Here is a 13,016-nt window from a genome sequence, read left to right on the forward strand (position 1 = left end):
CGAGTGCTAACGCGATGCAGGTGCACTGCACTCGCGGATTTAAAATAAGTGAATGATCAAATTGATCAGATTAGATTGATAGATAATATCAGAAATATGGTGGGAATTAAGTTATATTTTATCACTTTAAACAACAGAGAGTGATAGTAATATAAAGATTCTACAGAAAAACAAAGCTACACGGAGCTACGATCACAAAACAGCAGCAAGGCAAGCAGGAAGCAGGAATAACACTGTCCAACAGCGACACCCGCAGGTAGGAGAAGCATACAATTACAAGTGTAATACCACCCGGTTACATGTGTTTTAGCCAATTCTTAAAGGTGCTCGGATAGTGTTGGGCAGGTCATGCCACCATGAGGGAACATTTAATGTAATAGTCTGTGAAAGTGATTTTGTGCCTCTTTGAGATGGCACAATAATGTGCCATTCACTTGCAGAACGCAAGCTTCTAGAGGACACATAAGTCTGAAGTAATGAATTTAGGTAAAGGGGTGCAGTGCCAGTGGTGGTTTTGTAGGCAAACATTAATACCTTTAATTTTATGCGAGCAGCTATTGTTAACCAGTGCAAATTGATAAACAGAGGTGTGACGTGCGTTCTTTTCGGCTCATTAAAAAGTATCTAATAATAGTCTAATAATAATAACAATAACAACAACAACAACAACAATAATAATAATAATAATAATAATAATAATAATAAGCCTCTTAAAAAAAAAAAAAACTCTAATCTTGAAATACTTTGCAATACTTTAATGACTAATATAGATTAATGCCCTTTATTATTATTATGTTATCACATTAGAAATGTTATCACATTAGAAGAAAATAATATATATATTTTATGAGATGATGCATGAAAATAAGGGCATCAAATCAAAAATGTCTTTTAAATATCACATGTGTCTAAACTGAGCACTGGGTCTACATTATTAATGCTGTAGCAGACTGTCTTTAAGGGATCTGGTTTCTCTGGGTTCAGTGAGAAAGGCACATATGACTCTGGATGGGGCCCCTCAGCTGACAGGTATCAGATTTAACCACCATTTCTTTGTCAGGAACATCAGAGTATCAAGAAGAGAGGTGTTTCATTGGAACAAGACAAGCAAAGGAGAGAAAGAAGTATGAATTGGAAGCATATTAAACTACCAGGGGTGTGTGGTAATTAGGGCTTTTAAATTGAGTGAACAATGTCAGACATTTTTCCATTGCATCAATCGTATTGTTCTGGTGTAAGACTTTAACCCCCAGCCTCACAAATTTTAACTAAAAGAAAGACCCTGCACACCTCAAGATATAAGTGGTACAGCCCACAAATGAGGAACACCTGTTGCTTCGGGAGGATTCTTTTCGTGTGACATGGGAATGAGTTAGTGGGGAGGGGGTTATAGGCAGAGTTTGTGACCCCTTCGGCATGTGTTCCAAAATAGAAAGTGAATTTTAAGCTATGAAAAGCTGGACAATAGAGACTAGGTCAGCCCAGCTGACCACTCTTGGCCAATGCTGTTGGGTTCCAAACCAGCAAACTGGGAATCTGGACTCTCTTGACCCAGCTAATCATGTGATGGAAGCTGAACCAGCAAAGTGAATCTCTGAAAATCTCAAACTGTACATTCAAATAGTACTTTAAGCTTATTAGTGAGGATATACAGAATGTCTAACAGTGCATTAATGTTTAACTTTATAGTAATTAGTCTCAGTTCTGCACAAAATTCAATGTGTCTTTCTCTTTAGGTCTGTGCAAAGACATAAAAACTAATAAAACTGAGCTAAAGAAAACTTCATGCAAGCCATGCTACTGTACCCTTACTCTTTTACGCAATGACACATAAGGACAATTTGTGCATCGACAAACCAACCTTGTAGGACTGGAGCTAATGGAAAGTCTAGTCACTGTTGCTACACTTTTCACATAGATCTAAACCCTTCCCCTCCGCCTCAGCCCAAACTTCAAAAATAAATGCGGGTGGAGAGTGTGTGAGCATGTGTCCCCATGCCCTCCTTTTCAAACCTCATGTGTCACAGAGGAAATTATAGACACTGGAGTAACACTTGAGCCTAGATCCATTTTCTATACTTTTTTGTCTAGTCCTTGTCTATGTGTTTCTTTAAAAGGACCAATTAAATTCACAGATCAGTGCTTTAGAATAATATTGTTTGGAGAAGACTTGCGAAACAGGACCAAAACTTTAAGTCTTGCACGCTCAGCGTCATGCCGGCTGGGTTTCAGAAGCTGGGAGGGGAGGTAATGGAAATATATATTATGTATTATGTATGTTAGATAGTGTGATCTGCGATACACTATGATGATGACTGTTTAACTTTAATCTTTAAAACAAAAACATTTTAAACCCAACTTTTAATTGCTTATAATTAAAACAAAAGTATGTTTATGTTTACAGTAATGGCTGTGCTGTTAAAAACCTAAAATAATAGATTATGAGAATGTGTCTGATTAAATATTACATTCACATTCAGATGTACAACTTCTGTCAGTTCTGGTAAGATAATAAAGTTGTCTCAATATATTGTGATCCAGCGAGAGTATTAAATGGCAATAAAGACAACATTGCAGTTGGAGGAAGTATGTACATGGTCACATGTTTCAAGGTCAAATCTTTAAATGACTTTAAATGACCTAGAAGTACTTAGTAAAAGCATTGCAGTCACATAGTAGACTTTAAATGAAAAAGAGTAACTAGCTGAATACCAAGACTTGTTGGTACCACACTTTGTGGTGTGATGACAGCAATCATGACCCTGAGACACCACTAACTGCCAACCTCAACAATATTGTTATTATGCCAGTGTAAAGACCTCACTTTAACATTTTGCATATATTTGCAAAAGTACAGTATACCTGTAGACATAAGCAAGAAAACTTTTTTTGTAAACATTTACTGTATTTACAGTTTACTAAAGAAATGTATGTTGCTTTTAAATCTCATATATAAAAAAGAGTTGTTCATAAACATTTATTTATCTGAAACTGAAAAATAAAAATGCTTTGCAGACATACTGTCTCTCTTGACATTGTTTTCATGTATCATTACAAAACACATTGTAGCCGAATCGCAAAATAGCTGGGTCATGCCAGAAAAAAAAAAAAGTTAACCATTTACCTCTAAATACATGACAGACAGAACAGATCAAAATCAGTATATAGCTTAAAAAGCTGCAATACTTAATTAAAAATTAAAATAGAGTAATCAGATGCATATTTTACTTTCAACATTTAAAGTGTTTAACATATTGCTATAAAGACAATTGCTATAAAGGCAATTATGTCCCTGAAGATCACCATCAATATCTCTCTTACATGTTTATCTACACCAATTTTAAATATATATTCACATTTTAGTCCAATGTATAAATATAGAATTACAATATTTATCAATATAAATACATATTTATAATATTAGATAGACAGGTCTGAGGATGACAGTATTGCTGTAATAACCTCCTTTTTAGAAACTGTTACATTACAGATTTGTATCTGTTTCATTTTGACATTTGACTATATTTGAATAGTTCCAATTGTACATTAGTTAACTAACAACAAAAGTAGAATTAACAATAAAAGTACTTTTAAAGTTCAATCATTTTGATTTTTAATCATAGTGAATGTTAATTTCAACATTTACTAACATTAAAATTAAAATTGTTCTTCTTCAATGGACTTATGATATTGCAGTTATAAAAATGATAAATGTTGGTGTTCTGCAGAGAATAACTGGAACCCTCGCACTGTCAGTGTTTACTGCTGTTCTGGGTTCCCTTCAATTTGGCTACAACATTGGAGTCGTCAATGCTCCACAGAAGGTAATAATTCATCTATACTTAAATCAGTTGCTCATAGATATTTTGGACATATTATAACTGTATTGTTAAAGCTTAATTTCAAAACAGCTGGGTATGTTGTTTAAATGATTGTGACTATATTTATGAACAGTGACCTATTATTTAAATCAAAGTCTTTATTATATTATATTATATTATATTATATTATATTATATTATATCATATCATATCATATCATATCATATCATATCATATCATATTATATTATATACAACAGTTCTTTCTGGTTCTGGAATCTAATTGGCTGATAGGAGTGCGATATAAGAGTCCAACAGTGCTCCTTGACCTCTTCACTCCGCTTGCCGAAGTTGCAGTATTTCTCACAGCGAGTGTCATGGCGGATGCCCAAATCCACAATAGTTTTAAAAATAATACTGTTTTGTGTCACAAAATGTAGTTTTAAGAGTTTTTTTTTTTTTTTAGGCGAGAATGTGCTTGCTTAGACATCAAATATGCAGTTCGTTAATAAAGATAACGTCTGTTTGAAAATTTCTTTGACATTTTCGGAGACGTGAGCTCCAGTGGCCGTTCAGCGCTCATTACACCCGCCGAGAGCGGCTCACCGTGGCCAGATCTTCTGAAATTTACTGCTGGTTCTGATGTCTCTCTAGTGCAGGTGTGGCAAACTGGAGAGCTGCAGTCTGTTTTTGTTCGTTTTTCCTATTTTTTTGTTTAACAAACACGATCAGTTTCACCAGGGAAGAACTGCTGAACATTCGGCAGAACACACCACAAGATCTTTTACCGGATTTAAATTTTCGGTTTAACTGAACGTTGTTATCGGAGGAGTAGCGGCGCTGATCAAACGCTTCAAGAAGCGCAGATGGGGAAAGTGAGCTGGAGCGCTTGTCAGACTCAGGAAGCGCGGATTTTGAACGCTGAGAAACTGGCAAATCTCTTCTGCTCTCTCGGACAAATAAGGAATTCTCACACTCTGCTGCTCTGTGTTTCACGGAAACCTGGCTGAATGACGCCATACCGGACAGCGCATTCCATCTGCCGGACTTTCAGCTGTTTAGAGCAGATCGTGACGCAGAATCAACAGGGAAATCGCGCGGCGGCGGGACATGCTTTTACATTAATGAATGGTGGTGTACAAATGTAACTGTGTTAAAGAAGATGTGCTGCTTAGATCTAGAAGTGCTCTTTGTGAACTGCAAGCCATTCTATTCGCCGCGGGAGTTTCACTCGTTCATTCTGGTGAGTGTTTACTTCCCTCCACAAGCACCTGGGTTTACAGAAACTCGCTGATCAGATCACAGAGACAGAACAACAACACCCGGACTCCGTTTTTATAATTCTTGGGGAATTTAATAAAGCCAATCTCTCCCGTGAACTGCCAAAATACAGACAGCATGTTACATGTCCCACCAGAGAGAGTAACATATTGGATCACTGTTACACCACAATAAAGGATGCATATCACTCTGTTCCACGAGCAGCTTTGGGGCTGTCTGATCACTGTCTGGTTCATCTTATACCAACCTACAAGCAGAAACTTAAATCTGCTAAACCTGTAGTAAGGACTGTGAAGAGATGGGCCAGCGAAACAGAGCAGGATTTACAAGCTTGTTTTGACCTCACTGATTGGAGTGTTTTTGAAGCTGCTACCACCGATCTGGACGAACTCACAGAGACTGTGACATTCTATATTCGTTTTTGTGAGGATATATGCATTCCTACCAGGACTTATTTTAACATTCAACAATGATAAGCCATGGTTTACAGCAAAACTCAGACATCTTCGTCAGGCCAAAGAGGATGCCTACAGAAATGGGGACAGAGTCTTGTACAATCAGGCCAGGAACACACTGAACAAAGAGATTAGAGTGGCTAAAAAGACCTACGCTAAAAAGTTGGAAGACCAGTTTACTTCCAACGACTCAACTTCAGTGTGGAGAGGACTGAGAGCCATCACTAACTACAAAACACCATCCCCCTGCACTGAGGCTAATCAACGACTTGCTAATGACCTGAATGAGTTTTACTGTAGATTTGAAACCCCCAACACCCATTCTGACCATCTCTCTACACAACCGTTAACACCTCCTGCAATCCCCCTCTCCACACCTCCTGCTCTTCAAATCTGTGAAGATGATGTGCGCTAGGTCTTCAGGAAGAAAAAAAAGAAGAAAAGCACCAGGCCCAGATGGTGTTACACCTGCCTGTCTGAAAACCTGTGCTGACCAACTGGCCCCCATCTTTTCACAGATCTTCAACCGATCTCTGGAGTTGTGTGAAGTGCCTTCCTGCATCATCCCCGTTCCAAAGAAACCCAAGATTACAGGACTTAACGACTACAGACCTGTGGCTCTAAAATCTGTCATCATGAGGTCGTTGGAAAAACTGGTTCTGGCTTATCTGAAGGACATCACTGGACCCGTACTGGACCCCCTGCAGTTTGCTTACCGAGCAAACAGGTCCGTGGATGATGCAATCAACATGGGATTGCACTTCATCCTGCAACATCTGGACAAAACAGGGACTTATCTGACCCAGCTCTCTGTTCCTAGCTCTAGCTCTAGTGTAGCTCTAGTTAGTTCCTAACCAGCTTTCTGACAGATAGGCAACAGCTAGTGAGACTGGGGAAATTCATGTCCAACAGCTGCTCCACCAACACTGGTGCCCCTCAGGGATGTGTTCTCTCCCCACTGCTCTTCTCGCTGTACACCAAAGACAGCACCTCTGAAGACCCTTCTGTCAAGCTCCTGAAGTTTGCAGACGACACTACAGTCATCAGCCTCATCCAGGATGGTGACGAATCTGCTTACAGACAAGAGGTTGAGCAGCTGGATGTCTGGTGCAGTCTTAACAACCTGGAGCTGAACACGCTCAAAACAGTGGAGATGATCGTGGACCCCCTGCATTCCCCCCACTCACCATCATGAACAGAACTGTGGCTGCAGTGGAGTCATTCAGATTCCTGGGAACAACCATCTGTCAGGACCTGAAGTGGGACAATCACATTGACTCCATTGTGAAAAAGGCCCAACAAAAGTTGTACTTCCTTCGCCAGCTGAGGAAGTTTAACCTGGCACAGGAGCTGCTGAAACAGTTCTACTCAGTTCTACACAGTTCTGCCAGTTCAACTTGAGTCTGTACTGTGCACTTCAATAACTGGTTTGGTTCAGCTACAAAATCAGACATCAGAAGACTACAGAGAATGGTTCGGACTGCTGAAAGGATTATTGGTGCTCCCGTGGCCACCCTTCAAAATCTGTATACATCCAGAGTGAGGAAAAGGGCTCAGAAAATCACTCTGGATCCCTCACATCCAAGTTACCCCATCTTTGAACTTTTGCCATCTGGCCGGCGCTTTAGAGCTGCAAATACAAGGACAGTCAGGCACAAGAACAGTTTCTTCCCCCAGGCAATCTACCTCATGAACAGTTAAATGTTCCCCACTTATGCAATAAAAATGTACAATATCCCTATATTTATTTGTTACCCCTCCATCCTAGTACATCCCTGCATCTTACTCAATTCTATTCCATTATCATTTATAGCACAATTGGTTATACACTTATTTATTTGCAAAGTTTTTTTTTTTTTTGACTGTGTGTTGTTGTCTCTGTGTACTGGAAGCTTATGTCGCTAAAACAAATTCCTTGTATGCGCAAGCATACTTGGCAATAAAGCTCTTTCTGATTCTGATATATTCCAGAGCAAATAGTTTTAGCAAAATCTTATCATGTTTATGTAAATTCAGTGCTGTATGCGGTATATCGTGCTGCCTTTGTACGGTTGACTGGATTGCCTAGCAACTTTTATGATGGCTGTTGTTGTTGTTTATTAAATATGATCATTCAATAAATAATATTTTATATAAATAATAATAGTATAATATAGTGTTTATTACCGAGCAATGGTGCGTGTGTTCATAATGGTGATTTTAGTTACATTGTTCTGCCATTAGATGGCTACAAGAGACTGTTTTTATGAGTCAATACCATAGACTGTATAAAAACATGAACGTAGTGTCTGTGATGTCACCTGTAGTTTTCTGAAGAACATTTTTGAAGTTCAAAGTGGGCGGAGGGGGCCATCGCAATCTTGGCAGCGCATCACAGCGCGTCACTCCCGGATCAACGAAAATGGGCAAAAAGGCAGGAGCTGGTTGCTGAAGCCATGCCCATCTAGCGCAATGGCAGTGTCAGCAGCGGCAATCCACCTGTATCTCAAGTGGACATGCCCTTAATTATACAGAACTTTAAGGCTTAATATAATTTAAATGGATAAGTTATAAAATAATTCACCTCCCTCAGAAAGGGCAAAATTAGCTATATAAACCAAAATTAATTTTTTTACCAGGCTGTAAACATGTTTTTTTTTTTTTTTTTTTCTGCTGAAAAGTTGGCCATTTTAACATGGGGAGTCTATAGGATTGACTCCCTTTTGGAGCCAGCCTCTAGTGGCCAGTCGATGAATTGTAGTTTTAGTCACTTCATTGTTGGCTTCACGGGAGAGAGCAGGAGGTTGCTGCTTGGTCAGTACTGCAGTAAAGACTTTTACACTGAAAAATACGCTTTTGTAAACAGAAGTTATTTTTACATTCAACAACGACGCAGCTAAGAAATGCACTGAGCAGCGACTATATCAGAAATCAATCTTAACAGATAAAAGGATATTTCCTCAGTGAACATTCAGACTTATGTTTTATTGTGTGTAGGAGACTGAGATGCTGTATCAGATTGTAATCACACTTGCTCAGTCCATCTCTCTCATAATACTTTACATAATACACCAAGCTTTTACTACAATAATACAAGAAGCTTTCAATGAAGAACTCAACCTTCCTTCGTTACTAGCTCTAAAGTGATGTTTTGGAATTAGTAACGGAGACTGGGGCTCAGCTGTTAAATTGTCAACTTTAGATTTAAATCTGTGGTGGAAGGAAGTAGTTCTGCACAAAAGAGGGCTTTTAAAGACACTCCATTGTTGTTTCTAATTTATTTACACACTTGTGCAGTCAAACTGTTGTATAAACGCAGTATCACACTCGTTGAAGTGAGATATGGCAGTATATCGGCATGCTGTGATTACCTGTGGCCTCGTGCCTATGGCCGAATCACAGCCATGCCGATATACAGCCATTTCTCACTTCTATGAGTGTGATATTGCTCATTTATTGGCATGCTGTGATTACCTACAGCCGAATCACAGCCGTGCCGATATACAGCCACATCTCACTTCTACGAGTGTGATATTGCTCATATGTTATATTACATTATATTATATTATATTATATTATATTATATTATATTATATTATATTATATTATATTATATTATATAACATTTTAATATTCAGCTATGATCATTTCAAGTGCGTCTACAGTCCCTCAAAATAATTTTTTATACCATTTTAATATTTTTTTTTTTTATTATTATTGAACTCCAATGAGTCATTATAAGCTTCAAAAGTGTGGAAACATTTGTTTACCTCTTACAATTTACAGCAAATCAAGAACATCTAATTCTAGAGTGTGCTTTGAGGGCACATGGGAGAGGGAAAATTTAGATGTGACATTTCCACAGATGAAACCAAAATAACATACAGCTTATTTACTAAAGGTCACATTTTGGAAATCTCTCTGTTCTCGTGCCAGGACTTGTAAATATATACTTTGCTTTACCATCACAGGAATAAATTTCATTAAAAAAGAAAAAAAAATTATAAAATAAATAAAAAATAAAAAATAAAATTAACTAGTTCTGTAGCATAAGAATTTGAATGTGATATGGGGATGAATTGTTCCTAGGAGTACTAATGTTTCATCATGTCAACATCTTCTTGTCTTCCCTTGTTTCTCTATCTGTCTGACCTCAGATCATTGAGCAGGACTATAACTCAACATGGATGGAAAGATATGCAGAACCAATCCCTCCACAAACTCTGACATCTCTGTGGTCACTCTCTGTTGCCATTTTCTCCATTGGAGGCATGCTGTCCTCCTTCTCTGTCGGAATCCTCTCAGAGTTCTTTGGCAGGTCAGCTCTGTATTGACGTTTATTATATATAAAACTGAATTCTAAAACAAATAATGTTCGGACTTAAAATTGGAACGGTACTTGTAGCACATCAATAAAAATGATCAGGGCCCGGTTCCCCAAAATGTTCTTATCGCTAAGTAGTTCTTAACCTATTCCTTAACCTCTCTCTTAACGTTATGGCACGATTCCCGACACGTTCGTACGCTAAGTATATCTTCTGTAAGTCACACTTTCGTAAGGTTGGTCTGGACCATTTGTAAGCTCTCTCTTAACGTTGTTTGAGCTCAAGAAGCTAGTCGCCGCCATTGTAGCAGTCTTTAGAAATCAGCGCAGCGCAGTACAAGTCAAACTATGGTATGTTGAAAATGTTGTGGCTCAACAATGATTTTATGTTATGGACATTTTAAGACTAATAATAAAATATGTTCGCAATGGATACAGGCCTATTTATGAAGTTGACTTTATTTGGTATCAGAACTAATATGGTGGTAATTAGCCTAGGCTATTTCATAATGTCATTAAAGCGTTTAAATTGGCAATCATTTTTGATAATTCAAATCTGGCAAACAATTTGTCTCTAAATGGCTAAGATCTATAAATGGGTAAGCATGGTGGTGTCCAGGAAGCGACCAATTATGGCAGCGATTCAACGTGTCCTTGTATTGAATCAAAGATGGCGCCGGCCGCGGAGCCATTTAGTCCATGTCAATTTTTTTTATTCGGCAAAATTTGATGCATTTTGTGTTTTTGTTTAATCCTGTTTCTCCAACAGTAGAAATGTGAAACACACTTTAACACTTTTTGGTTATGTTGGGACTTCTCAGACCTGCGCTTGCCAGGCTAACGTGGCGGAATTTGCTTTAAGCCCTGAAGTCCAGCTGCTTGCAGCGCTAAGGTTTTTTGCTACAGGGAGCTTCATCGAGGTCGTGGGAGAGGGCTACGGCCTAAGCAAGACCTCGGTGTGGAGGTGCGTCCACATTGTCACCAACGCCCTTCTGCGCCATGCCGGGGATTACATCCGGGGAATTCTGATTGGAAAGTACCTTACCATTAATATAAAAGTGTATTACATAATTTTTATAAGTCGTTAAACCCATGTCAGGAAGCGGCACAAGTGGCACAACGGGATAAGGAGGGTGGATGTTTAGCGAGGGATACCCGGTTCGTCTACCCGTCACAACATATTGTGTGAACACATTACTGACAATTTGATAATTTAATTAATAGTCTATATTTTATGGATAACTTAAACTATGTTAAAATAAATGTTACTGGAATAATTTGAGGAATGTTTTATTTGCATAGAATGTGTTGTCTTTCTTAACGCCGTAATGCACCGTCGCGTGTAGTTGAAAATCGATTCCTGAGCAATCGATGCCAACTTATTCAGCACCTTATTCAGCCAACTTATTCATCAACGTCGAACGTAAGAGGCAGCGTGATAAGAAGCTTCCTAAGGGACAATTCGGGGAACAAACTTAGGAACATAAACAACTTTGGTAAGCTATATCTTTCGAGTCTTCTTAGCACGCTAAGAGTGAGCGTTATCGGGGAACCGGGCCCAGCATTCTTATGTTTTGTTATTTGTTTAATGATTGTAAAACCATTGTAAAACCATCATCAGCTTCAAGGTATCAATAATATAATATAACAATATATAACTATATATATATATATATATATATATATATATATATATATATATATATATATATATATATATATATATATATATATATATATATATATATATATATATAGTGTAGTGATTAAATAAGAAGGAGAGTGAAAGAAAATAAGGAGGGAGTGAAGAAAAGCAGGACGGGGATGGGCAAATGCAAACCATACCATCAAGTGAAAAGTTTAAGAAAGGACTGGTTATTGCTTATCTAATTAATCCAAAATTATTTTAACATTGGGGTGGCACACCTGTACTCACCTACAGAACATCAGAAAACATACTGTCAGCAGAGCTGACAAAATGTCCTTTCAGTATATGGAGGAAATTGATGGGATTTCTATTCTGTTTCTTGAAATTGTCAAATTCAAAAGTTTCAATTTTTGTTACATAAATGTACATTATTTGATGTTCTCTGTTAATGCTAGGAGGAAAGCAATGCTTATCAATAATGTCCTTGCGTTTATTGGTGGAGGCCTGATGGGAATGTCCAAAATCAGCAGGTCATTTGAAATGATGATTTTAGGACGCTTTACCATTGGGGCATATTGTGGTAAGCATTCACTCTTTTTCTTACAAACTACAAACAAGGTATCTAGGACATATAAATGGTATTTAGGATATATTATAGGATATACTAAAAGAGTACATTAAAGTTGATTTAATTATACAGTTTATTCTTAAATATTCCTTCATCTGAAATTATTAGATTTTGTAATCTTGCTACTGAAAGTTTCATATTTGCAATGCCCAGAAACGACTGCATCTAGTGAGTCCATACTAGAGAGTGGAGGTTTGCAGCACATCCAGCAGCACAGAGCATTTTTTAGCAACCGTAAGTCCACAGAAAAACAACAACTTCTGAGTTAGAGAGAAAGTGCAAAGGGATTCATCAATTAGAAGCAAAAGTTTCAGGCAACAAGCTACCTCCAAGTCCAAAATGTCCTGTGGAAGTTGTGGAAACCTGTCTCCAAAATTGGTTGACTTCAGGGCAGTCCCAAAACATATGCATATATGTACCTATGCATCCATTAGAACAAAAGTTACATGTAGGGGAGGCGGAAATTTTAATTAAATGATGCTTCTTGGGAGTGAGATACATCCTATGAATCATCTTAAAATAAGTCAACTGATGATTAGGATTTTTAGGGACATGTTTGAGATTTGCCCATATTCAAGTCAAGTTCAAGTCAAGTTGAGCTTTATTATTAAATTTCGTGCCTCACAGGACCATGGTGCTACATAAATACAGACATACAACAATGAAGTAAAACAGTATAAACCTACACACAACTAACCTACTAAAAGATTCTGACTATAAATATACTATATATAAATGTTTACCTATACATAAACTAAAAAATACAAACTATACGATTGCTTCACATAAATACTGTACCTAAACACAACTAGCCTACTGACAGATTTTGACTATAAATATACAGTACTTTTAAATTTTAGATGTTTACCTATACAGTACAT

At 37.7% G+C, this 13,016-nt stretch overlaps 1 protein-coding gene across 3 annotated transcripts in view; it reads left to right on the forward strand.

Annotated features, from left to right (window-relative positions):
* The first annotated feature begins 1,976 nt into the window (after positions 1 to 1,976).
* Positions 1,977 to 13,016, forward strand: part of LOC109081719 (solute carrier family 2, facilitated glucose transporter member 4-like) — a 74,798-nt gene continuing 63,758 nt past the window's right edge. Inside the window, exons 1-4 of one of the 3 annotated variants that reach the window (XM_042728374.1) lie at positions 1,977 to 2,247; positions 3,729 to 3,824; positions 9,693 to 9,853; positions 11,963 to 12,087. In XM_042728374.1, the coding sequence (XP_042584308.1) occupies positions 2,215 to 2,247; positions 3,729 to 3,824; positions 9,693 to 9,853; positions 11,963 to 12,087 (415 nt within the window). In that variant the 5' untranslated portion in view covers positions 1,977 to 2,214. Of the gene's footprint in view, positions 2,248 to 3,728; positions 3,825 to 9,692; positions 9,854 to 11,962; positions 12,088 to 13,016 lie in introns of those variants that run through there. The other 2 variants (XM_042728375.1, XM_042728376.1) reach the window with 2 other exon arrangements.

This window comes from Cyprinus carpio, chromosome B7 (assembly GCF_018340385.1).
Source record: "Cyprinus carpio isolate SPL01 chromosome B7, ASM1834038v1, whole genome shotgun sequence".
NCBI lineage: Eukaryota > Metazoa > Chordata > Actinopteri > Cypriniformes > Cyprinidae > Cyprinus > Cyprinus carpio.